We start from the raw sequence: 27393 nt of genomic DNA, 5'->3' as shown, positions 1-27393 counted from the left end.
ATGCCATTTTAATGTCTTTATCGAATATTGGCTTAAAACGGCTTCTACGTGCTTTCATGAGCTATTGCTCCGAAAATTCTTTAACTATCAATTTTCTTAAATCTAAGATCATGGTATTTTCTCGCCGGACCTCTATACACCCTTGGATTATTAAGGGCCATTCTATCGATCAAGTCAGGCAGTTTAAATATATTTCAGGCAACACTTTCTTGGACTGCCCATATTTCCTCTGCGGTTCAAATTGCCTTGAACACCTCCAAGGCTATACTCCGGGGTTTTTTTACCACGGGTGGGCAATATATCCCTGCTGCGATTCAAGTTTTTAAATACAAAATCTTTTCTCAACTTTTATATGGAGTTCCGATCTGGGCCCCGGGCTTTAATCAGTTTTATCTCGCTTTCTGAGATCTATTTTTGGTATGCTGTGCATCTGTTGCTGCTCTCCGTCTTGAGGCTGGGCTCCACTCCACTGAATGCATGGCGTGGCTTATGGCCTTTTGGTATTGGATTAAAGTAATTTATGCTGATCCCTCAAAGGGTTATTTACATCTTCTATGGGAAGATCCTTTTACCAGTTCTTGGTCAAAGAACTTTCAGAATAAATTAAAGATGCTTGGCCTTTCAATAGACTTTCTATCTGTTATGGATCCGTCCTTAGCCGAGCACACCATAGAACAACGTATCAAAGATATTGATCTCCAATACTCTAGATCGAGGGCCAACACCACTTGTTCTCCTTTGTCGTTAGGCTTGAATTTCGCTTTTCCCAACCATGCTGCCTATTTGGCAAACTTAACTACCTCCACTTATCGTCTGGGATTCTCTAGAGCAAGATTTAATTGTTTCCCCTCTGCTATCCTTGAAGGTCGCTTTCAAGGTATCCCACTGGCGAAGCGCCTTTGTCCTTGTACTTTTACTGAGATTGAATCCCTTGCCCACACTTTGCTCCGTTGTAACTTGTATGACGCAGAACGATCTAGACTTATCTTTCCTATTATTAACCGCTTCCCCGGTAGGTCCTCCAACTGGTATTTGCATTATCTCATGTCAGACGTTGATAAGATATCGACACAATCTGTTGCCAAATTTTTTAATCTAGTGCAGAGGCTAAGAAAATCTCCCTCGTTTTAAAGTGTATATGTGTACTAATGATTTATAATGTTTTTATAGTTGCTGTATTACTGGTGAACTTTTATATTTCTTGGGTCTTTGACTGTAATAAACCAATACAATACAATAAAGATGCATCTTTTCTTGCTACCTCTTTATATTTTTGAAACGGATGAATTATTTTCAAAACTGGATTTTTCATTATAGGCATCAGCACTCACACAGGTGCTAGGAAACACAGCAACACATCCCAGAAAGCCATTAGCAGCCACACTGCTGTCACCCCCCACTGCCTCAGAGTAAAGCCCCACCTCCCTCTGTTTAACCCATCCTGCAAGCTGCCAATGTAAGACACAAACAGGCATGCGTTAACTCGCAGAAGGGATCCTCTAGCAATACAGTAAAGCTCAGATGCTCCATAAGGAAATACAGGACTAGGATAACATGGGGCATCTTTGCTGGTCCCAGGCCCTCCGCATCTGGATTTGGGCCTTAAAGACCAAGGAAAACTGTGGGTGCATGCAGGCAAGTTGTCAGTGAGCATCATTTGTGACATGGCGCGACAACATTGCTGGTCTCAGGGCATGCCTGTTAAAGAGGCATCAGGCTTAGCTCCCAATTTTCTAGTTTTGCAGAACTTGACCAACATGAGAAAAAATCAGGTCTGAAGCTGGGCTGGCGGGTTTTTTATCACATGGTTTTTGAAAAGGAAATATATCAAAATACTATGTTTTGTTAAATGTGTTGTTGCTCTTACCTCAGACAGTTTTGGGTGCCTGTGTGTGCTTCATATCGGACATTGGTGCCTCTGTGGCACAGGGCATGTGCGCATGGGCTCGTGAAGGATGGCAACCTGTCTAACCACTGCACACATCGTCATTTACCATCACTAGTGGAGCAGGCATTGCACATAACATCCACTAGATGGCGTCCTCCATGAACATTCCTCTTTCAACAAGCCTTTTAAGTTAAGACCTATCCCAGTCTGCCATGAAGGAAGCCACAGACCTGGACTTGCAAGATCTGAACAGGGTGGTTCACGACAGACGCTCTTGGAGGTCACTGATTCACAGGGTCGCCCTAAGTCGTAGTCGACTTGGAGGCACATAACAACAACAACAAAAAATAATGTTTTTTTAAAACGTCTAAACAATATTTTTAACCCTTTTTATTTAAGATGCTTTTAAAGCTTTTTTAAAGTATGTTTTTAAAGTTGTTTTATTTTAATGTATTTTAAGGTCTGTTTTTCTGATGTGTTTTTACTGCTTTTCTTTGCTGCCCTAGGCTCCTGCTGGGAGGAAGGGCGGGATATAAAGGAAATAATAAAAGAAATAAATAAATAACATTCAAGCCCTGGCAAATTTTCACTTCAAAAATCTCATCTGGCACGCACTGCATTATTTGGCCAGTTGTTGCTGACACAGGCTTTAATGGAGCAGGGAAACTTCAATAACTTCCAAACCACTGCTCAGAATTTCACCAAACCAATACAAAAAAGCAGATGTTCCTGGACAGGCCTGAATAAAGTACAGCAATCATTTTCACCAAAACTGGAATAAAACACATTATATTCCCTGTATAGAAATTGCAGTTAAATGGTCACAGTGTTAATTTCAGCACTTTTTAACACGCTGTGAAGAGGCACCTTTCACTGAATCAGTTTGAAATTCGGCACATTTGTAGACCTCATCAGGTGGCTAATGTGTGCCAAACTATTAGCTTAATATGTGCCATTTTCATAAGCTATGTGATTTTGAGGCTTGTAACAGGAAAACTGTTTAAGATGGAGCAGTGGAAAGGCAGGGTGGCTGCTCTTCTCACCCTCCACTGCAGGAAGCCAGCTTAGCTGTTCGTACCTGACTCTTGTAATGCTCAGCAGCTTGCTCTTTCTGTGACAGCTGAGCCTGGAGATCTGCCACCTTCTCGTTCTGGTGCTTAATCTCTGCCTGCAGCTCTTCTTCACGCACCTATTTAGGAGAGACCCAATGTTTCCTTACAGTGCCAGAGGCAGAAATGATTGTCTTTCTTCCCCTAACCTCTTGTACACCCGTGGAGGAAGGCTGCACCAGAAGTACTCTCTCCAAAGTCTGTCTATGTTCGGGTCCTACCAAGAGCCAAAGGAACACGTTGCCACCGCACAATGCGGCAGCCGCTCACTTAAATGGAGGCACAAGACTATTGTGAGCCTTTTTATGATCAGAGATAATGTGCATCACCAACTACCGAAGAGGAAGAATTAACTTGGCCCGTTGGTGTTTCCATTCTGCCTTGTGAACTTTTCTGTGAACCTCTCTTGAGCAACTGGACAGGCACTGGGCAGACACGCACAGGATCATAACCTCCTCAGTTTGGCAGCAGGGACAAAGACAAGCTACTCAGTGCCCCAGAGGGAGGAGTGTCAACACATGGGTTCCATGAAAGGTTTTTTATCCTGCTGCTGTCACCATCACCAACCTCCTCTTTTTCCTTTCCTTCAGCAACAAAGCCTGAGCTCCAGCCTTCCACTAGCCAAGCGCTGAGTGCCCTCTTGTCTTGCAGGGGCTGTGTGAGGCAAGGTGCATGCGGATACTACATACAACTCAACTGGTTCCAGAAAATACAGGTGGCTGTGTAATTGAGAGGGGTGGCAGCAGTAAAAGGCACACTCTCTTTGCAAACAGCTGCAGGCCATACACCCTCCCGTTTCATCCATTTCAACTTCCTCATGGCTAAACTACAATTACTCAGAAGTGGTCCCACAACCGCTAAATTCGCTCCCTCAAACTCGCCTGATTCCGTCAAGATGTGTTTCTGGCAGATAGCGTGATGCTTTATCATCTTTCTTTTTGTATTGCAGTCCCGGATTTGAGGTCTTGATTTTATAATGAATTACTTGCACTTTGAAATGTGAAATGCTTTGCATGCCCTATTTGAATGCCCAGATTAGACGTTTTGAAAAAATGCCAACACCCTCCCAGGAAAGGAGGACAACCACCTTTGGTGTGGTCTGCCTGGTGCTCAGGGAGAAGTCTAGAAGTGCTGCATATGCAAAGCCCAAGGCCTCTCACGCACTTCCTGCTCTACAAGCTGCCTGAGTAGTCCATGTATGCTCCCTGTATGCCGCTCTCCGTCAGCAGAGCCCTCTGAGCAACCGGCTTCTACTCCAGAGCCACACCCAGAATCCAGCCCTTCATCAGAACTTCACGGGTGGGCAGTCTGGCCTCTGGAGCTGTGCCCCAGTCAGCTCGGCCTGTCTTCTTCTACACCTGCAGGCTGCCTGGCCCTGCTGAGGGCAGCAGCAGCCCACAGCCCCTGCACGCTGAGGAATAAGCACAGGGCACCCATGTGCTCCTTTATTCATTGCCTTTGCATCCCACCCTCCCTCCAAGGAGGCCCTCTCCCTCCCCACTCCCTGCTCTTTATCCTTGTAACAATTCTGTGAGGTAAGCTGAGCTGAGAGAAAAGCTCTCGTCAGGCACTACTGAGCACAGTGGGGCTGGGCATTCAGTCCTGCCCCATTGTGTCCTGAAAGCAAACCCTTTAAGGTGGGGGGAGCCTTTTGCACCTATGGAGGCAGCTCCACGTGCAACTGAAAACCCTGAAAGATCAGGGCTGTCAGTCATCATGCCAGGAGGCTCCACAGACACGAAAGGTAGAGGTTCACTCATCAGAGGAGGAGCCTGGACAATTCAACACAGCCTTAGGGGTGAAGCTGGCCCACTCCTCCCGCCCAACTGGACCTGTGCTCCCTCTTAGGTCAATTATGCCAGAATAGGGCTGGAGCGGCTGGCCCAAGGCCACCCCCAGGGAAGCTTCACAGCTACATGGGGACCTGAAACTGGATCTCCACGAGGCCCCAAAGGGCTGCTGGGGTGAAAGCCCACCCCCACATAGATACACCGGGAGTTGTCTCCCAGACGTTCACCTTGGCCTTCTGCTGCTGGGCTTGAGCAACCTTCTCTTGTTGAGACAGCTTTTGTTGCAGCTCCTCCACCTGGAGAACATGGGGTTGGGGACAGGGAAAAGGAAACAAAGAGAGAGAAAACAGTTATTCCAACCCTCTCGCTCCAGCTCAAAGAGGTTGGCTGGCCACCCCTCCTGGCTCTCCAAAGCTCCACACCCCATGGGCACTGCAGAGAACCAGTCATTCTGTGACCCCTCCCCCATTTCTTTATGGATCTGCTGAACGGGAATAGCCATGCCTGGAAACAGACTGGGCAGAGACCAAGGAGATTGCCTCCTTTTAACTTAGCAAAGTTCCTGATTGGAGGTGGGAAGGAGAATTCTGGAGCCACAGTCTGTGTTACTTAGCCTGGCCCCTTCAGCAGCAAATACCTTTCTAGTAAGTCAAGGCCCATGCAGAAAAAAAGGGACTGCGGGGAGGCCAAGTTCTGCACCTGGAAAAACCTACACTAATAAGTAACTGCATGCGCCTTTGCATAACAATTCTGACAGCCAGCAGGAGGAGGAGGGGGAAGAGAGCTGCACACAGCTTTGAGGCCTCAACTCACTGCAACTTGTTCAGCCTCCCTTTGTCTGATGGGATTTCACTAGCACTGCACACCTTTTCAAGCGTCTTTCTGCAGTTACAAGGGTTAGAAATGTGAGACTCTGAATTCTGCATCAGATACCAAATGGCACACCTTCAGAGTTACTGCAGGAACACAGGAAGAATACCTGCAGACCAGGGCCCAACACACCTGGATGCACATCCCTCCCACGCCATTTCTGGTACACAGGTCATCCCACAGGTTTCCTTCCACCCAGCAGAAGCAGCATCAGCATGGCCAGAGCGCCTACCCACTCACTCTCCCAACATTCTCCACTTGCAAAAGCTTCCTGAAAGGAGCAGCACAGAGCCTCAAAGCAGCAGCCACCTCCACCCACACACGTTGCATGTCAGTCACAGGGCTGGCCAGCGGCCTTCAGAAGCAGAAATGGTGCAAATGAGTTAGCACCTCCCCCTGCAAGAAGAGTAGCTTTCTACAAGCAGGAGCTGTGACATGCTGCAAGCAGGCAGCCCTGGAGCTGTGACCGTGTTAGGAAACTCGTGCAGGAGATGAGTTAGCAATCCCCTGCTCCCCCACCCCACAGGTTTTTCCTGCAACCCCAAAGCAGAGTCTCCATTGCCAACTGTTTGCCTCTTGGGCACTTGGGTGACATCAGGGATCCACGTTGACATTTGAGATTAGAATCAAGAGGGTTTCTGAAGGGGGCAGGTTCAGAGGGTTCTAATGTAAGCTGGTTTGCTCTCCATGTCACTGAAAGGCTGAGGGTTCGAGTACGACTGGATTTTGGGGACAGCTACATTTGCAGATGGCTAGTCAAGAAGGGGTTTTTCTTTTGCTTCCTGTTAAACCTGAGAGCTGGAGGGCTAGCCATCCAGCGTCATAGACCCTGCAGCCTCTACAATGTGCCCAATGACCAAACACCCCCTCCCAAAAGCAGGATTCACAGTGATCCTCTTCTGTGCAAGAGAAAAACATGTATTAGACCACTTCCTTTAATCACCCACTCTTATAAAGGTTTTGGAAGAGCTGCTGGGGCAGGGGGTAAAACTCGGTGCAGAGCTTCCACTTTGGGGGCAAACATGAAGCCTCCTGTTTAGACTAACAAGATCTCAGGGAGCAAGATTCCTTGAGTGCTTTTGACATAGGAGGGAGGTTTCAAGCCAATCTGAGTTAACAGCGCTGGGTCAGATACACCATTATTGCAACTCTGTATATTCAGTCAGCTTCACTGACCCCAGAGTTGAACAAGAGGAGAAGTAACTCAGAATTCCATGTATGGCAGAGATATATCCACAATGGGCTAGAGCAACAGCGGGATCCCTTTCCAACTCTTCAGTCTGTCAACATGCTCTGAATCACTCCACTTTCCACAACCACAAGGATCTACTACACTAGGGTCCTCCTCCTTTTTCTTTCGTAGTGGTGGTTTCTTTCCACACTAGCAGCATCTGGGGCCACTGCAAGACGGAAGCCGGGAATCTCCATGAATGGTGCTGGGGCTGGCTGGGAACAACAGCACCAGCACTTCTGAGCAAGGCCAGGACATCTTAACTCCCCTTTCCTAACCATAACCACGTCTTCTAGGAAAATACTCCCTTTCTGAAGAGCTAAAGTATCAGGAGTCCAGCTGGTCAGCTTGAGAACCTTCTAGCCTCATGTATTGTGCAGAAGAAGGGCAGGAGGGGGCAAAAAGCTCCAGAAAGCAACCAGGCTCACCTGCAACCAGATGCAATTATGGGTCTCTCAAAGCCTCAAATGGCAGAACTCATGAGAACCTTGTAAGAAGGTAAAGGGTCATAGCTCAGTGGGAGAGCTTCTATCTGCTCTCCTTGCATAAGGTCCCAGGTCTGATCCCTGGAACCTCTGGACAGGGCTGGGAATGTCGCCTGAATAAAGCCTCAGAGAGATGCTGCCAGTCAGTGTTGGCAATAATGCGCCAGATGGACCAATAGCTAGACGGACTTGGCATAAGGCAGCTTCCTGCGTCCCTAAGAATCTTTCTCTTTGTTTTATTTTCAGATCCCACTGAACTTGCCGCCATGGGCTCCTGCTGGGAGGAAGGGCGGAATATAAATAAATAAATAAATAAACTTTCATCCTGAATCCAGTATCCGGACTTAGAAGAAAACCTCCCAGAATATCTGTGTTTTAGCAAAATGGTGCCTCAGGGCAGAGAAGTGAGTGACAGCATCCCTTTCTGCTCTAGCATTCTGTAATTTCAACACATTCAATGACCTGACTTGTCAGGCAGCACCGCGTGTGTGTGTGTGTGTGTCTCTCTCTCTCTCTCTGTCTGTCACTGGACCAAACTATTTCCATTTACCAACATGCTCTCAGCATTTCTAGGGACGCCTCAGTGACACGCCCAAAGTATCAATCCCCGTCTCTCTTGTTCACAAGTTCAGTACGAGCCAGCAGCACAATGCAGCTGCTAAAAAAGTGGACACAATCTTAGGCTGCACTAATATTAGATGAGTGTCTAGATCACAAGTTGTAAGAGCTCCTCACTCTATTCTTGTGGTGATCAGGCCACATCTAGGGAAGTCCTGCATCCAGTTCTGGGCACCACCTTTTAAGGAGGACATTGACAAACCAGACTGTGCAGAGAGAACATCAACCAGAAAAGGTGAGAGGGCTGGAAACCAAGTCCTACGAGGAACAGGCAAAAGAGCTGGAGAAGGGAAGATTAAGGAGAAACACAACAGCGGCCGTTAAAGATCTGAAGCGCTGCCAGTCACACTAAAGGCAGAGCAGGCTTCTTGCTCTGCAAGACAGAACTAGAACCCGGAGGGGGGGGGGGAAATTGCAGGGAAGCAGATTTCTACCAAAGATGAGGAGAAACTTCCCAACGGCAAGAGCTATTTGACAGCAGGAACAGGCTGCCTCAGAAGGTGGCGGGCTCTCCTTTCCTGGAAGCATTTAAGCAGAGACTGGACAACCATCTGTCAGGGATGGCCAGTCGCATCCTACACTACAGATACTGCACTGAACAGGGAGTTGGCCTAGATGATCTCCAAATCCCTTCCAACTCTATGACATACTTCAGCTACTACATCTCTTGGCATTCTCTCCTCCAGCTGTGAGACTGTTCCCCATTCCCCTCAAGGCACACCCTGACCACGCAGTTAAGCACATTGAGGGAATAACAGGGCCAGGAGGAGCATTGCTGGACTCGTTGACCCACAAAAGAACACGGAGCTAGGCCTTCAGGCAGGCAGCAGCTAAGGTGACACACTGGTAATTCTCCTGGGGATGCTCTCAGCAACCCACCCACGCTGCTGTTCACAGAAGGGATTCTCAAGGCTTCCTTGAAGGTAGTTGGATGGAGACATCAAAAAGGATGTTACGTGATGCCAGACAGTCACCAGCGCAACCCCTGCACCATCAGAAGAAGAGGCACTAAATGGACATTTTTTAAAAATGTGGTCAAGGAAAGGTGTTCATCCCTTTATAAATTTAGTGCGTCTTTTTGTCTAGATAGCTGCTTTGTGGAGCTCAGAAACTTGCACAACACCTCACCATAGAAGCTGGCCCAGTAAAACGTCACTGCCTGACTTTGCCTGTGGATCAAACAAACCCCATCGCTACTGGGAAACCTGGAGAGAGGATAATAATACAAAGCACAGCAACTCTGTTGCCTGCCGGAGCTATTTTCTGTGCAAGCACATTCACTCTGCTTGCCACACAGCACTGGACTCCACAGGCTGATCTAGATGTGAACCCTTTGGGGCAGATGGCATTAACCTTTTTGCTCTTGCCACCTCTATTTCTTTTGCTTTTTTTAGTAAGAGAAGAAATGTTTTTGCTGACCTGTGTGAGGAGACATCTGGGTAAAAGGTGCAGCATTTTAAGGCAGATGTTTAGATAGAGATTATGAAGCCCTGTTTTACCACAGAGCTCAAAAGCGAGGATGGTGGTGGCCTTATTACTGGGAGCAAACCAGCGTTCCAGACTCGTCCTCCACAAGCCCCCATTGCAAACAGTTCACAACAGGAGATGGCGCCACGATGGAGGGGAAGCAGCAGCAGCAGCAGCTATGCCATGCACTGTCACCGTTTAAGCAGCTGACACCTGGCATGCATTACCTGCTTAGCTCGCTCTTTCTGATATACCTCTAGCTGCTCCACCTGTAGGATTGGGGGGTGGGAAGAGGAAGCAATGAAGGCAGATGTGAAAACACCACAAAAGGCAGCTAGGGCAGCTGGTGGAAACTCGACTGTCGACCCAATCCAGACCAAGAGGAGGTTCCTCATCCCTCCCCAAAGGCTAAAAGGCCAAGAGGGCATAGTGTTGAAATAAGACCACTTGTTGGATCCTGAGGGGCATGTCTGTGAGTGCACATGCAGCAGCAAAAGGGGGTCTAGCTGTCCCAATGCAAGGTGGAGGCGGGAGCAACAGCATCACCTTTGGTGACTTGGATGTTCCACCCCTCAGGAAAATTATCCATCATAGTTCTACTGGAGGCCCAAAGATCTAGAGCAGCCTTTCCCAAGCTTTGGGTCCCCAGATGTTGCTGGACTACAGCTCCCATAAGCCCCAGCCTGTATGGCCAATAGTCAGGAATTATGGGAATTGTAGTCAAGCAACATCTGGGGACCCAAGGTTGGGAAAGGCTGATCTAGAGGCTCAGCATGTTGCTCAAGAAGCATCCCATGAGCCAAGCAAGGTCTGCTGAGCATTTGTGATCAGCCCACTGAAATCACCCTCCCCAGGGAAGAGTCACCAGACCCAGGGAAGCAGAATACAGGCCACCCCTCATGTCTGCATGTTCTCTCAATCAGAAAGCAGTGAGGTGCTCCCACAGCTGCCTTTTGGCTCAATCAAACCCTGACGGAGATGCTTTCATCACTAAAAAGGTGGCCTTACAGAGTTCTCCCATGCCTTCAGGGAACTGGAGCAAAATCTGTAAGCAGGAAAACTGCTAAGAGCCACCACCATCTGTCAGGCAGGTGAATCTAGATCAGATCCCATGGGGTTTACCCTGCCCAGTCTCCAATGGAAGGGCTGTCCCAGACGGAGAAGGGAGCAGGATGGACGATGGCTGAAGGAGGAAGGGATTTGCTCCCCTGGGACGCAGCCCAGAAAGGGCCCGACAGATGCAGCGGGGTCCAGCCTTTCCCAATGGAACCCCTTCCCCTCCCCATCTCCTCCCAACGCGGGTGAACCAGGCAGGGTCTCACCTGCACCAGCAGCTTCTGCTTCGCCTCCTTGTACTTGCTAGTCATGGCCTCCAGCTTCTGCTGGGCCTCTTCGGCCGCCCGCTTGCCCGCCGCCTGCTGCTTCTCCGCATCGAGCCGAGCGGCCTCCAGTTCTCGGGCGTGCTGCTGCTTGGCCTGTGCCAGCTGCACATCCAGGCGCTGCAGCCCTCGGTTCTCTTCGGCCAACTGAGCCTGGGCCCGCTGCAGCGAGGCAAGCTGCTCAGCGTAGCCGCCCTTCTCCACCTGCAGCTGCTGGACGACGTGCTCCTGCTCCAGGAACCTTTCCTTCACAGAGAGCAGCTCTGACAGCTCCAGCTTGGCTCTGGTCAGCTCGGCTTGCAGGAGGCTGGTGGCGCTCTGCATCTGCTCCACCCTGTCTCGGTGCCTGCTCTCCAGAGAGGCCTGCTCCGCCTGCAGCTGCTGGTGCAGACGCTTGATGGGCATCAGCTCCCCAATCAGGACCTGGGCACCGGCAAGCTCCTGCTGCCGGGCAGAGAGGAGCTGCTCCTTCTGGGAGGCCTTCTCTTGCCAGGACTCGAGCTCCTTGCAGAGGTCTTCCTCCCGTTTGGAGGCCACGCTCAGCTCCTTCTTCAGTGCCTCCACGGACAGCTTCAGCTTCTCGGCCTGCTCCTGGAAGCCCTGCGCTTCGGCTTTCATAGCCGAGCACCTCTCGGCTGCTCGGGACGCGGCAGTCGCCATCTCAGACTGAAGGATCCGCAGCCTCTCCTCCAGCTTCCTGCTCTTCTCGGACTCTGCCACGACCAGCCGCCTCAGGTCCTTGCCCTCTGCCTCCTTCTCCAGCAGCTGCCTGTGCATGAGGGACATCTCCTGCTCCAGGCTGTTGATGAGGCCGGCCTTCCGCTCGGCTTCCTGGAGGTACCACGACATTTGCTCCTTCCAGCTCTCCTCTGACTTGCCCTTCTCCTGAGCTGAGGCACGCAGGGCGGCCAGCTCCCTCTCTGCTCTTGAGACCACCTCTCTGCTCTGGGCCAGCTCCTTCCCCTTCTCCAGGAGCTCCCGCTTCAGCTTCTCCACCGTGCTCTCCTGCGTGGACCTGGAAGCTTCCAGGAGCCTCTCCAGCTCGGCGGCTTGCTCCTTCTGCTGCGCCACTTCCCGCTTCAGCACCTGTGCCTCTGCCTGCTGCTCTTGCTGGCAGGCGGCCGCCACCTTCTCCAGTTTGGCAATGGTGCTTTGCTGCTCCTTGCACTGCCGCTCCAGCTTCCCCAGCTGGCCCCGGAGGGCCTCGCACTCCTTCAGCTGCTCCTGGTACAGCTCCCGGCTGGACGTGGACTGCTGCTCCTGCTGCCGTTTCTCTTCCTCCAGGCTTTTCAGCGACGCATCCTTGGAGTGCATCATGGAGCTGATGCGATCCATCTCTGCCTCCCGGGTCCGGGCCACTTCCAGGAAACTCTGCAGCTCGCTCTCCATTTTGGCTGCTCGCTCCTTCAGGGCCTCAGCAGAGGCCAGCTCCCCTTTCAGCTTGCTGACTGTCTTCTGCAGGTCCCTCAGCTCCTCGCTGCGGGAGACGTTCTTCAAGCGCAGCTCCTCCAGCTCCCGCTCCTTCTGGCTGACCAGCTCCTGGACCCTAGCCACCTCTTCCTGGAGACCAGAGAGCTCCACTCGGTGCTCGTTGGTGACGTTCTGCAGCTGCACCTCCAGGGCTGTCTTGCTGGCCTTTTCGGCAGCCAGCTTCGCTTTGGTGCGCTCCTCCTCACCCGCCAGCCGCTTCGCTTCCTCATCCCGCAGGGTGAGCTCCCGCTTCTGCTGCTGAGCCGCTTCCTCTAGCTTGGCCTTGAGGGACTTCAGCTGGCTGGAGAGCTGTTCCACCTTGTGCTCCTTCTCCTCCAGGGCACTTCTGGTGCTGGACAGGATGGACTCTGCCGTGTGCAGGTCTTTCTGGCTCTGCTCTCCCACCTGCTGCACTTGAGCCTCCAGCTCTGCTCTCTTGAGCTTCTCCTCAGCCAGTTCCCTGGTGGTGGCTTCAAGGGCCTGGGCTGCCTCACGCCCGCTCTTCTTCACTTTTGCCGCACTCTGGGCTGCCTCCTGCCGAGCCGCCGCCACCTTCTCCTGCAAAGAGGCAACCTCGGCCCTGAGCCCCTCCTCCACCTCCTCTTTCTCCTTGGCCCAGGTGGCAGCAGCAGCAGCACGAGAGGCATCCGCCTGCAGCTCTACCAGGGCTTCCTGGTGCTTGGCATTCAGGTGCTTCAGCTGAGTTTCCAGTTCCGTCACTCTCTGCTGTTCAGCCTGCAGCCTGAGGTGGGCCTGCTCCTGCTCCATGCGTAGGGCTCGGACCTTCTCCTCCAGCCTCCCGCCCTCCCCGGTCTCTCCTTTGGCGGTGGCGGCAGTGGCGGCGGCAGAGGTCAGTTCCGTCAGCTGGTGCTGAAGCTGCTCCACCTTGGCCTTGGATTCTTCCCCCTGGCGCCGCACTTGCTCCTCCAGGGTTTTCCTCTTTGCCTTTTCCTTGCCCATCTCCTGCACCGCTTGTTCCCGGTGCTTGGTCAGCTCCTGGGTCTGCTCCTCCAGCTCTGTGATCCGCCGGAGATTGCTCTCCAGGGACTCTGCAGCCCGCCTCTTCTCATCCTCTAGGATGCCTTCGGTGTTGCAGACAGACTCCTCCAAGACCAGGAGCCGCTCCTGGAGACGGGTGTTCTCCTTGGCCAGCTTCTCCTTGTCAGACAGTTTCTGCTGGGCCTCGCGCAGCTGCCCTTTCAGCGCCGACATGGCTCCTGCTTGGGCCTCGCTCTGCTGGCACTGGGCAGCGAGGGCCAAGACCCTGGCATTCAACTCCTGGACCTCCTGGCTCAGCTCAGCCTTCTCTCTCTGGGCTTCTGCCGCTGAGGTACTCTGAGATCGCTCCAGAGACCGCAGCCGTTCCGTCAGGGCAGAGAGCTGTGCCTCCTTCTCTTGGAGCTGCCTGAGCGCCAGCTCTTTCTCCTGGGCAGCCTTGTTGTATTCTTCCTGACTTGCCGATTCCACCTGTGCCAGCTTCTCGTTGCTCTGCTTCAGCGCGCTGCTCAGCTGATCCACCTGAAGACTCCGTTCCTGAAGGGCTGCCTTAGACATGTGCTCCTTTTTCTGCAAGTCCTCTGCTAGCTGGCCCTTCTGCTGGTGCAAAACTAGCAGCTCCTGGTCCTTCTGGTGGAGGAAGCCTGTCAGCTTGGCTATCTCTGCTGTCAGGGTGTTGACCTGAGCAATCAAGCTCTCTTCCTGCGCACGGGAGTCCTGTTCCAGCTTCTCCTTGGCTCGAGAGATCTCAGAGACAGAATTCTGCAGCTCAGTGAGAAGACCTGTGAGTTGGAGCTTCTCTGCTTCAAAGCTGCTCCGTTCAGAGTGGAGGGTGGACTCAAGCAGGTGCTTTTCCTCTTCGAGGTGACGAACAGTTGCCTGGAGCTCAGCCTGCTTGCCACTGAGGTAGGCCACTTGCTGATTCAGTTCTTCAAGCTGATGGAACAAGCAAGAATAAACAAGATTATGTATCCAGAGAAGATCACTGTCCCTTCCCCCTCCAATACTCAGGGGTATTTGGGCTGTGTCCAGACACAAGTATCTAGGGCAGTGAGCCCATCGAGAAAGGACACTCGCCATGATTTACACTCTTCTACATTCAACATTACACTCAAGGGACACCAGCTCTTCCTGTGTGCAGCAGAAGCCAGCCAGGCACAGCACCAAACTGGCTGACCATGTATGTCACTTCCCCCACTGCTCCTTCAGGCCATTTTGTACCTTTACAAACTAAAAGTGCAGAATGATCCAGGGAATGGATGTGGATGCTGTTTTAAACTTGCTCCCTAGGCTCCGATTTTTTCTTTTTTTAAAAAAAGGACAACCTGCCTCAAGTAAGTCTGCTAAAAAAGGTTGCAAATGCAGACTGAAGCTGAGGGGGTGAGGAGGGGAGAGCAGGTGACTCCCAATTCTAAGGTACTTCTAGTGTACAGCTGAAGGTGGCTAAACCAATTAACCTTCAATAGATCAAAACACCATTTAATAATATCTGGGTTTTTTTTCCAAGTTAATTATATTTCATTATTAATAGCAATTGAAGAAAATATTTTTAAGATGGTCCAAGTTAACAGTGTCATTGCTAGCAAGAACAGAGACTCACATTCTATCTATTCTTGCTCTTTTTTGACAAAGTCTCCATAACAATGCCAATGCTAACATTTAAAAAGTGCAATGACCTATAAATATTTTTTGTAGAGAACTAAAAAGCCATGAACATCTGCATTAATTCTGCAAAAGCAATTAGTAAAGGGTGGCCTGAATTGTCCATGATGTATATGAGTCACTGGCTTGTATGTTGGAGCACAGCAGTTGCAGAATCCCTTTACAAATATTACCATAGGCATATCTTAAGAAATAAGTGCAACTCTTAAGTCTAATTTAGTACTGAGGAATCTCCGGCCCATATTCTGCCAGCCATGCCCCTGCCCAATCACTCAAATGATGTCAAATGATGTCAGGCTTGGGACATGTGAAGCTGTGGCTGGCAAGGAACAATCAAGAGTACACTCCCAACTGTTGCTTGGCAGCAGGGTTTGCATTTGGCACTGTTTAAATTTGGTGCCAAATACAAGACATTCCAGAAGCTTCCATTGGTTTAATATGCAACTGCAAGAGTTCAGATAGCATCCAGTCAATCATCCTGAGTTGTGCTGATCTTGTGCCAGCATTACTGGTGGCCAACTCATTCAAGGTGCTGATTTTGACCTTTACAGCCCTGAGTTCCCTGGGACCAGAATATTGCAAGAATTGGCTTCCTCCACAAGACACCGCCTGACACCCTCATTTCTTCTCTGAGATCCTGCTTTGACTCTCCCTGCTGCCTGATACAGGGTACTCTTGAGATTGGTACTCAAGACAGTTTCAGCTGTGGTGCCCAAAATCTTGCCTCCCGAGGAAGGCCCCACGAATGGCCCATTCACTGCTTACTTTTAGGTGGGCATTGAAGAGAGCTTTGATGGGTAGGCTTTTTTTTTTATTTGTTTTGATTCTGATTGTAACCAGCCCTGAATATTTTATGGAAATGCAGAGTATATAAGTCCAAACAATACCAATTAAAATATGTATTTATTACTATTTATTTAATTTGTTTGTTAAATAAATAAAATAAAACATGTGGCCTTAGAAGCGGGCCAAAGTTTTTAAGGTTTGAGAAACTGCTCTCATGCACTGTTTCTTCCCCGCCCCTGGCTTAGGGCTTTGGACCGTGTCCAAAAATTACTACATTACAGTAATCATCAGACCCAGAATTCAAGGATCATTTTCAAGTAGGTCAAAATTTGGGGAGATCTCTTTAGCTACACTGCAAAGTGACCAATGCTTGTTTTTTTAGGGGTGAGTTTGAAACCCCACCAAGAGAAAACCTACCAGCCTCCTCCCCCAACACCCACAGCTCCCATGTGCCATTTCTTGCACGTGAGCCCTCTGCTGCTAGTAAGCCCTATCCGGCCCCTGTTCCTACCTTCAAGATATCACCCATGACCTCTCCTTTCTCTGGAAGAGAACTGTTGTCCTTCAGCTTTGCCAGTTGGTCTTCTAGCACCGAGTTCTTCCCCTGCAGAATCTCCAGCTTCTCTTCCAAGCATCTCTGGGCAACGACACACAAATGAGGAATGAAATTACGGAACTGGAGTTGAGAAGGACCATCAACCCAATCAGTCCAAACCCCCCCACCAAGGGCCACATCACCTCTAGCTGCTGGAAGCAGATCTGCATGCTCATACCTCTTCTGATCCAGGGAGGCAAAGGTAACAATAGGGGCCGAACTCAATGGCCTTATAGACTCCTTCCAACTCTATACTGTTCCATGATTCCGTGACAGATGTAGCATTGTAGCATGAGCGCTCAGTTCCTCCTTTCCATCCAGGGAGCCTTTCTAGTCAGCCACACGTGTGCCTATGTGTGGCGCCAATCAAGGAAAAAACCCCATGTGGCTTATCTGCACCTCTTTCCCCACCCCACCTGATCACTTCTGCTGCCCATGGTTGACTTCTGGAACTGAGCACAGAGGTGACCTTCTCTCTCTCAAAGGGGGGGGCACTTTCAACAGTGCTTGTTAGTGTTTCTAGAGAGGCTTTCATTGTTGACTGGCCTTATAGGCCCCTTCCAACTCTACTAATTCCATGATTCTATGTTTCTATGACTGTGTGCAGCACAACAACTGGAAGAGCCACCATGATGACTTCAGATACCCACAACCTTCTTAAATATTATTATTGCTGCCTGTCCTTCACCACTAAAACACATCACATTCACAGGAGTAGGGTGGGTCCTGAAAACATACACCTCTTTTCCGTAGCCTGAGGTGTATCTTTAGAATTCACTGAAAACTGTATAGCAAAAGTGCCAGACACACCCCTGTAGGGAGCAAATTCCACAACTTAGGGGCTGCCACAGAGAAAGTTCTCTCTCACGCCACCATCCCCCAAACTTCTGAGGGTGGTGAAACTACCCAGAGGGTCCCTTCTGTTGATCTTTACACCCAAGAGGGTCTATAGGGAAGGAGACAGTCTCTTGACATATTTGGGCCTAAGTCATTTAAACACTAACATGAGCACCTTAAATTGGACCTGGAAACAAACTGGCAACCCATGCAACTGTTTTAGAACAGGGGCTATAGGAGTTCTAAAAGCAGGATGGGGAGAAGATGGCTGCTGGTGGAAAGACGCTGCCTGATGTCCTCTGAGGCCTTGTGGAGGAGAATTGAGTAGTCTGAGTACCTCTATTTTAATTTCTTAAATTTTTATTTTTAAACTTTTATTTTAATAGCCTCTGTTTATGTTGTGGTGGCTCTGCTACTGGGATAGTGAATTTTAAACTCTAAATTATAACCACAACTCCCACTCAGTCTCTATTTTTACCCAGCTGCTTAATTATGGTTTTCACAAGGAGAATGTGCCGAGACCTTGAATTCCAGCAAGAACTCCAGCAAGAAACAATACTGGTAGATAAGGATATCTTAAAGAGTAAGAATAAGAAACAACTTAAGATTACTCACTTTTTTGGCTAGAAACATAGAATGAATGGAGAGAACAGAGAATCAGAACAGAACAGGGAAACAGAAGGACCGCACCCTTCTTCCTGCTCAACAACAGGTCAAGATTTAAAGGAGCCAAGCCCTGATGTGAATCTTAGCTCCATTCCAGCATATACTTTAAATAATGAAAAACTTGACTGGTCCCTAGACTCTAAAGTATTCCACCTATTGCAAGAGTCTTCTGTACCAACCACTCCAAATTTAGTGGTGGAATTAGCTCAGGCGGAGCTTCGATCTGGGCAGCATTCAGGAGAATCAGAACTAATTCAAACAGTTCAATCCCTGGCAAATAAGATACCTTCTATTCAAATTGAAGATCTTTCAAAAATCCAAAATCCCTCTGTCTCCAATGATGATTGAAGTCTTCTCCAATTTCCCTTGAATGATTCTGTTTTATCTCTTCACCTGGCCATATTTTCTGAACAATTGAAATCCATAATAGATTTTATTTTTGTTACCAACAACCTTTTAAGAACCCTCACTGAAGAGTTCTTGAAGTCACTATCACCAACTAAACTGGATGTTCCCATTGAGAATCCTTTGCCTAATCTCTCTTCTCTGATTATGAAGAAGAAAGTGTCCCAAAATCAAGGGCAAAAGAAGAAACGATCTAAGAACATAATCCAAATAAAGAAAACAAAGAATATAAAGAACTATAAACGTCCCGGGGGGGAAAGATGGATTTTCGTAAACTTTTTAAATTATTAGAGGATGCCCTTTCATCTGAACATACTAGGAAGAGCTCAGGACAATCTTCCTCAGCTCATATACCAGGTGTGACATCTCCGACGAAGCATCCCCCCCCCCCGCTATTGCAACCACCTTTGAGAGGTATATCCCCTTCTCCTTCCACTATGAAGACACAGACAACGGAGCAGAATCAAATCTCTGTAAAGAAAGAATCTATATATCGTTGGTCTTTACAACTCCAGCAGAATTCAATAGTTCTCTCGCACTTACCATACCCTAGTTTCTGTGTACAACCGCCTAATCCAAAACTGTACTATTTGAGATTATTTCAATCTTGGCATATCGGTCCAATTAATTTTAAAGATTTAGTTAAATTTGTTGTCTTGTCTAATTCTCCCACTGAGTCTACAGTATTGTTTTCTTTGGTATCTTGTAAATTGGTCAATTTGTTTTTAGCCAAGAAATTCTGGCTCTGGGAGCAAGGTATTTCTGTACATAGATACTTTTTAAATTTGGCGGCTCCTTCCCCCCTGATTATTAAGTGGTCAGGAGCCCTATTGAGTTCCTACGATCAATCACCATTTTTAAGAGAATCATGTCAGGATCGTGTTGTTCCCTCACCCTCTCCTAGCCTAGGTGCTTTGATGAGTTCTAGGGACTCCTCAACCAACTGTAATGACTATAAAGTATCGGCGTCTTTTTCTGCTGTATCTCCATCTTTAATTGAGTATCCTAAACGAATAGAGCCAGCTGGTCAGCTTCTGATACCCCAAGGGCTCCATGTTGAAGAACTAGTGACCAAATTTCCTAATTTTTCTGACATGGGTCTACAAGACATCATTGATGACCTGCACAATCTCCTTAGGCTGTTGCAGGATAACAGGTTGTCACAGAGTACAAAAAGTTCTAATCATCATTTAGTAGCTGAAACTGCCTGTGGCTCCTCAGAAAAAATTGTTATGGCGGATTCGGCACTCTCTGCTTCCCTTGGAGACCAATCGCTTTTAGACCCTCTTAGATATAGATCTCTATCAGAATCTGGTGCCGCTCCCTTTTGAGTTTCATCACAATTAGATTTGACCTCCTCTCGTATGCCCCCCTTCCCGGAGAATCAGGGCGGGTGTTTACCAAGGGTCTTTGATAGAAATCCTATCCCCACAATATCGGGTAGAGGGAATTATAATCAGCTGACACCATATGACCGCCCCACGGAAGGTAGAGCATACCGCCACTTACTAATTCCTGTACAATTAGCTCAAAAAGAGAGACAGACCTCTTCTCCAAATAATTTTTTTGGATCTCAGATCCTGCTTGTTAATGCAAGATCTGTAAATAGGAAATCTGTGATTATCCAAGATCTTATTTTGGATGAACAAGCTGATTTATTATGCATTACCGAAACCTGGTTAGATGAAGCTGGCGGAGTGAACTTGATCAGTCTTTGCCCGCCCGGCTTCTTGGTTTTACATCAACCCAGGCTTGGGGATCCTGGAGGTGGAGTAGCAATAATATACAGAGAGACCATCTCTTTGACTAGAATGCCGCTCCCATCTCTCCCTGGGTTTGAAGCCCTTAGTCTAAAATCTGGCAGTCAGAATGGTTTGGTAATTTTATTGATCTATCGTTCCCCATGTTGCTCTATAACCACCTTGCAGGAGCTGTCGAATTTGATTTTGGAACTAATGCTGGTGTCCCCTAAACTGTTAGTATTGGGAGACTTCAACATTCATGTCAACTCCTCTTTATATGGTGCGGCCCGTGATTTTATGACGACTATGACCACTTTGGGACTACTGCAGTTAATTAAGGAACCCACACATAGAGCTGGTCATACTCTTGATCTTGTTTTTTATACTGGCTCTGATGAAGAGGGTTTGACAATTAGTGACTTATCTATTCGCCCACTACTTTGGACAGATCATTACTTGATTAAATTCAAAATACCACCATTACATACTCCTTTTAGAGGAAAGAATCCTTTAAAAATGATTCGCCCAAAAAGATTATTAAATCCAATTGTTTTTTTATCTACTGTTGAAAAATTTTTCGTTCCCCGAACTAGTGATTCTATTGTTGATTTAGTAGATTCTTGGAACAATACAATGTCCAGGACTATAGATGCTATTGCCCCTTTACGTCCACTTACTCATTCTCGATCTAAAGTTGCCCCATGGTTTTCTAAAGAGCTGGCAGATATGAAACGGATTTACAGGGGCTTAGAGCGTCGTTGGCTGAAGACACAGAACCTTTTTGACCAACTTCAGGCTAGGAATTTTTTGAAGCATTATATGACATCTAGACTTACGGCACAAAGAGCCTTTTTCTCGGCTGCCATTTCGTCTGCTGACAGCCGACCAAAAGAACTCTTCCGGGTGGTTAAGGATCTGCTTAATCATGATCAACATAAGCCGAATTTCGATCATTCTGCCTCCCGTTGCCAAGAACTAGCCACATATTTTAGTACTAAGGTTGCCCAGATTCGTTCTGATCTTGATACTAATAATGTTGTAATCGATGCTATGCCCTCTACTACAGTTACTATCTGCTCTTCCACTTTAGGCTCATTTCAGCTCATCCATCCCGCTGATATAGATAATCTTTTGGAAGGGATGAGACCCACCACGTGTTCACTGGACCCATGTCCCTCCTGGATGATAAAACAGTCCAGAAAGGGACTCGCAGACCGGATCAGTGAGGTGATCAACGCTTCCCTTCAGCAAGGCCACCTTCCAGGAAGCCTAAAGGAAGCAATCGTTATTCCCTTATTAAAAAAGCCTTCCTTGAACCCGTCCTGCTTAGACAGTTTTCGTCCTGTGTCCAACTTACCTTTTTTAAGTAAAATTATTGAGAAAGTGGTGGCCTCTCAGCTCCAGAGTTTTCTGGAGCTGACAAATTACTATGACTCATCTCAGTCTGGTTTTAGGCCGGGTCATGGAACTGAGACCGTATTGGTGGCCTTAGTGGATGACCTCCAGAGAGAGTTAGATAGGGGGAAAGTTTCTCTGTTAGTCCTTCTTGATCTTTCAGCAGCGTTTGACACGATCGACCATGATATTCTCTTGGGCCGCCTCTCTGAGATGGGCTTACGAGGCACTGTTTTTCAGTGGCTCCGCTCTTTCTTGGAGGGCAGATCACAGAGAGTACTATTTGGGGATTTTAGCTCTGATCCCTGGCCGTTGTCATGCGGAGTACCACAAGGCTCAGTGCTTTCACCGATGCTGTTTAATATTTACATGAAACCGCTGGGAGAGGTTATCCGGAGGTTTGGAATTCGATTTCATCAATATGCTGATGACACCCAGCTTTATTTTTCCTTCCCTCCGGATACGAGAGATGCTATCCTCCCTTTAAATAATTGTCTAACAGCAGTTAAGACCTGGATGACGCAGAACAAGCTGAAACTGAACCCAGATAAAACAGAGGTGCTGATGGTTGGGAACCGAACCAAGTTGGAAATAGGGAATGTACCGTTATTAGATGGAGTTTCACTCCCTTTAAAGACCCAGGTTCGTAGTCTGGGTGTCCTTCTGGATTCGGCCTTGACTTTGGAGGCCCATGTCTTAGCAACTTCCAGACGCGCCTTTGCCCGCCTAAAATTGGTTCGCCAATTGCGCCCTTTCCTGGAACTCTCTGACCTAACCACGGTTACCCATGCCTTGGTTACGTCTAAGTTAGACTACTGTAACTCGCTTTATACTGGACTTCCCCTTAAAATACTTCATCAACTGAAGCTAGTCCAAAGAGCAGCTGCCAGGATGCTAATAGGAGCAGGCTGGCGAGTCTATACTACCCTGCTCCTAAAACAACTGCACTGGCTTCCAATTCCTTATCGAGTTCAGTTTAAAATTCTAGTCTTAACGTTTAGAGCTTTATCTGGTTCAGGCCCTAGTTATCTTTCAAATCGTCTTTCGTTTTATGAGCCTGCTCGTCCTTTAAGATCTTCATTAGACCCTGGCCTTAATATTCCCTCTTTTTCCCAAATTCATCGGACTGGCATTAGGAATAAATTGTTTTCGGTGGTAGCACCAACTCTTTGGAATTCTCTTCCGCAGGAAATTCGTTCTTCCCCCTCTCTAATTAGTTTTCATCGCCAAGTTAAGACCTTTTTATTTCGGTTAGCTTTTGAATTGTAGCGTGAGAGATAATTTATATTTTTTATATATTGTATATTGTATGATGTGTTTGCACTATGTTATTGTTTTTGGCCGCTTAGAATTCTTTGGAACTGAAGCGGGATATAAACTTTTAAAATAAATAAAAATAAAATAAACCCCAGCCAGTAATCTGGCCGCTGCATTTTGGACCAGTTCAAGTTTCCGAGTTGTGTTTAATGGCAGCCCCACATAGACCACATTACAATAATCCAATCTAGAAGTTACCAGAGCACGGAGCACTGCAGCCAAGTAATATCTGTCCAAAAGGGTCCGTAGCTGGTAAACCAGCTGGAGCTTGATATAGGCACACCTAGCCGCCAAGGCTACCTGAGCCTCTGGTGACAACACTGGATCATGGAGTACCCCCAAGCTACAAACCCACTCTTTCCAGGGGAGTGAAACCCCATTCAGAACAGACTGTCTTCTCATCTCCTAAAGAACTTGGAACACATAGCACCGCTGTCTTTTCAGGATTCAGTTTCTGTTGGCCAACATCCAGCCCTCCAGACACCTGTCTAGCCTCTCAACTGCATCTCCTGATTCATATGGAACAGAGGGACAGAGCTGGGTGTCATCCACACATTCATGATACGTCACTCCAAACTCCTGTTGACCACTCCCAGTGGCTTCATATATATGTTGAATAGCATGGGGTACAAGATAGAACCTTGTGGGACAGACACCACAAGGCAGCTCCCATGGTGCCAAACAGTACCCTCCCATAACTACTTTCTGGAAATATCCTTGAGGTACAGTGACCCCTAACCCTCACCTTCCTGAGCCACTCCAGAAGGATGCCATGGTCAGTGTTATCAAAAGCAGTCGAGATCAAGGAGAACAAGCAGGGTCACACTCCCCCCCATTTCTCTCTTGACAAATGTCATTAACCAGGCTGACCAAGGCAGTTTCAGTGCCATGACCAGGCCTAAAGCCAGACTGAAATAGATCTAGATACTCGGTCTCCTCCAAGCATGCCTGAAGTTGGACTGTCACTACCTTCTCCAGCACCTTGCCCCAAAAAGGGATATTTGCCACTGGGCAATAGTTATGCAACACTTCTGGGTCCAAGGAGAATTCTTAAGGAGGGGACGCACCACCGGCACCTTCAAGGTGGACATGGTACTCTAACCTCCTCCAGAGAAGCATTGATCACTCCCAGGAGCCACCCAGTCAGCTCCCCATGGCTAGGTTTAAGGAACCAAGATGGACAAGGGTCAAGGGGGCAAGAGGTCCGCCACATTTCTTCAATCAGCCTGTCTACATACTTAGGCCACAATAATCAAAACTGATCCAGAACAGATGGGACAGACAGTGCTCTGGATGCCTCCATTGGACTTGTGGCATCCAACTTTGTCCAAATTAGAGTGATTTTGTTCCTGAAGTGCCTCCCAAATTGTTACAGCAGGCCTCTGAGGATGTCAGAGCAACGCTCTCTCGGTCAGGTAACAAAACACCATTTGCCACTTGGAAATGCTCTGCCAGGCAGCTCCTTGGGAGTGCAACGGTGGTGGAGATGTAGGATTTCTTCACTGGCACCACACGTTAAGTACAATAATGTATGTGCTCGGCCAGGTTCAGGCTGAGATTTACGCCATCTCCACTCTAGCCATCTATCTTCCCGTTTCATTGCACACAGGTCACTAGAGTACCAAGGTGACCTATATGCTCCACAGCAATGCTGAGGGCATTCAAGGGCGACCTCACCATTCCACAGCGTGATGAGAGCTTTGACAGGACCGCCAGTCATGTCAGTTGGAAATTTCCCCAGAGTATTCAGGAATTCATCAGATTCCCTCAGTCTCTGAGGACTGACCATCTCCATAGGTCCCCAATCCCTGCAGCGTGAGGTAGCCACGTTCAGCCCAAACCACACCAGGGAATGATCCATCCGTGACTATAGGCTCAAAACAAACCCCCACTCAACAGAGTATTAGCAATCCACTCAGTGGCAAAACCCAGGCCAAGGGCACATCCCAGGTACATGTGTTGGGCCAAGGATGCACTGAAACAGCCCCACGGTCGTCACAGAGACCATGAAGTCCCAAGCTAGCCCACTTGAGGGAGCCTCAGCATGGATACTGAAGTCCCCCAATGCTGCTGTGAAGGGGATCTCCAACACTGTGTCCAAGAGTACCTCTGCCAGCTTGGTCAAAGAGGCTGTAGTGCAGTGGGGTGAGCGGTACACTAATAACATCCCCATTCTGTCTCTCTGGCCCAACACCACAAACAGCCCCTTGAACCTAGGCACAGTGTGGATTGGTCTCCTGGCCGGGGAGATGATTTTTCTGGATGGCAGTGACCCTCCACCCTGCCCCTCTGAGTCAGACTCAAGCTCTGCATCTGCTGAAAGGTGAAAAGGCAAATGCTTTTGACCAGGAGCAGGGGTCTTGGGAACTCATTCCTTTTTGGCACACTCCAGCGCATACAAAGGACACACTTACTCCTTTGGCCCTCCCTATGACGGGCTACATGGCCTGAGACGCCAGACCTCCTGCCCTGAGCTCGCAGGGGCCTTTCCCTGCCTACTGACCTTCTCGCTGAGGGCACTGTGGAGTTCAGTCTCCAGGCGGCTTCTCCTCTCCTCCCAGTCCCTCAGAGCCGCGTTGTGTTCTTCAGAGAGCTCGCTCATGGCTTCCTGCATTTCCGTGAGGTTGCGAGCAAATTCTCGCAGCTGAGTTACCAAAAACAACAACACAGGGACAGACTTTGTTCAATTTTTGCTGACAGACCAAGGAGAATAAACCTTCAAAAACAAATACAGAACTGTAATGATACACAGGAACAAGAAAAAAGATGGCAGGAGACCAAGCCAGGCATTAACACTCTGGCAGAACATGGCTGCTTATACCTGGGTCAGGCTTGTCGGGCTAGGGGGGAAATAGGATTTCTTCCCAGTGCAAGGACACCCTGCGTTCAATGCCAAGAGAAGCCCATGCACCGGGGGGGGGGGGAGAGGAGAAAAGGACTTAACCCTTTCAGGGAAGGGCTCCATTGCTCAGAGGCAGAGTAAATCCTTTGCTCGTGGCAGGTGTTGCAGGTCTGGCCCCTGGCATCTCTAGTCAAGAGGACCTTAGGCATCAGATGACGGGAAAGACCTGCCTCTGCCTGAGGCCCTGGAAAACCACTGCCACTTGGAGTAGACAACACTAGGCTAGATGGACAAGTGGTCTGACTCTGTATAAGGAGGCTGAACATGCCCCTGTACATTCTTCAGAGTCTAACCTGCTCTGCTGATATTTTTACTTGCCTCTCTTTACTTTGATGCCATGTTTTTTAATTTTATGATTGATTAGAACAGGAGGGTTGGAAGGGGCCTCTAAGGCTATGAGTCCAATCTGTTGATCAATGCAGGAATCCAAATCAAAGCATCCAAATCACCACTTTTTAAATTAATAGGTCTATAGAATCATAGAGTTGGAGGGGGCCTATAAGGCCAACCCCCTGCTCAATGCAGGAATCCAAATTAAAGCATCCCTGACAAGTGGCTGTCCAGCTGCATCTTCAATGCCTCCAGGGTTGGAGAGCCCACCACCTCCCTAAGTGATTGGCTCCATTGTCACACTGCTCTAACGGTTAGGAAGTTTTTCCTGATGTCCAGCCGAAATCTGGCTTCCTGCAACTTGAGCACATTATTCCATGTCCTGCACTCTGGGATAATTGAGAAGAGATCCCGGCCCTCCTCTGTGTGGCAACACTGAAGAGTGCTATCCTATCTCCCCTCAGTCTTCTGTTCTCACAGCTAAACGTGCCCCGTTCTTTCAGTCTCTCCTCCGTAGGGCTTTGTTTCCAGTCCCCTGATCATCCTCGTTGCCCTCCTCTGAACCCGTTCTAGTTTGTGTGCATCCTTCTTAAAGTGCAGTGTCCAGAATGGGACGCAGTACTTCAGATTAGGCCTAACCAGTGCCAAATAGGGGGAAACTAGTACTTCATGTGATTTAGAGACTTTGCTTCTGTTAATGCAGCCTAAAATAGCATTTGCCTTTTTTGCAGCCATATTACATCACTGGCTCATATTCAGCTTGTAATCAACAGCAATTCCAAGTTCCTTCTCACCTGTAGTATGGCTGAGCTAAGTATCCCCCCCCCCCAATCGTATAACTGTGCCTTTGGTTTCTTTTTCCTAGGTGAAGAATTTTGCACTTATCCCTGTCAAATTTAATTCTGTTTTCAGCCCATTGCTCCAGCCAATCAACATCACTTTGAATTTTGCTTCTGTATTCCAGGATATTAGCTATCCCTCCCAATTTTGTGTCATCTGCACATTTGATAAGTATTCCCTGCACCTCCTCATCTAAGTTGTTAATAAAAATGTTGAAGAGCGCTGGGCCCAGGAATTAACCCTGAAGTACCCTGCTCATTACCCGCCCCCCTCCCAGTTTGAGAAGAAACCATTGATAAGCTTTTTAGTACACCTCTGTAACCAAAGAGTGCTTATCAATGGTTTCTTCTCAAACTTGGGGGAGGTAACCATACAAAAATTATTGTATTGTTTTATTTTATGTATTGTACCACACCCTGGTATTTGCACAGATGAAGGGTGGGTTATACATATTTTTAGTAAATAAGTAAACCATTTATTCAAGGCTCACTATGGGCTTGGCACATTGGAGCCAAGAATAGGTCACATTTCTCCAGGGTGCCACCTCAGTACCCTTCTATTCCAAGGCCAAAATCATGTCCAGTTACTCAATAAAACGTCTCAGAGATGGCAA

At 48.3% G+C, this 27393-nt stretch overlaps 1 protein-coding gene across 12 annotated transcripts in view; it reads right to left on the bottom strand.

The window, feature by feature from the left end:
• NUMA1 (nuclear mitotic apparatus protein 1) overlaps positions 1-27393 on the bottom strand; it is a 122924-nt gene that overhangs the window by 22101 nt on the left and 73430 nt on the right. For 10 of the 12 annotated variants that reach the window (XM_061629195.1, XM_061629184.1, XM_061629187.1 and 7 more), the window contains exons 12-17: positions 25212-25352; positions 16263-16388; positions 10781-14239; positions 9686-9727; positions 5015-5083; positions 2967-3077 (exon numbers count right to left, since the gene is read on the bottom strand). In XM_061629195.1, coding sequence (XP_061485179.1) covers positions 2967-3077; positions 5015-5083; positions 9686-9727; positions 10781-14239; positions 16263-16388; positions 25212-25352 — 3948 coding nt within the window. Of the gene's footprint in view, positions 1-2966; positions 3078-5014; positions 5084-9685; positions 9728-10780; positions 14240-16262; positions 16389-17798; positions 17903-25211; positions 25353-27393 lie in introns of those variants that run through there. The other 2 variants (XM_061629196.1, XM_061629191.1) reach the window with 2 other exon arrangements.

Source organism: Rhineura floridana, chromosome 5 (genome assembly GCF_030035675.1).
Source record: "Rhineura floridana isolate rRhiFlo1 chromosome 5, rRhiFlo1.hap2, whole genome shotgun sequence".
Classification (NCBI taxonomy): Eukaryota; Metazoa; Chordata; class Lepidosauria; order Squamata; family Rhineuridae; genus Rhineura; species Rhineura floridana.
The sequence above is the reverse complement of the archived record's forward strand: the minus strand, read 5'-3'. Positions and strand labels throughout refer to the sequence as shown.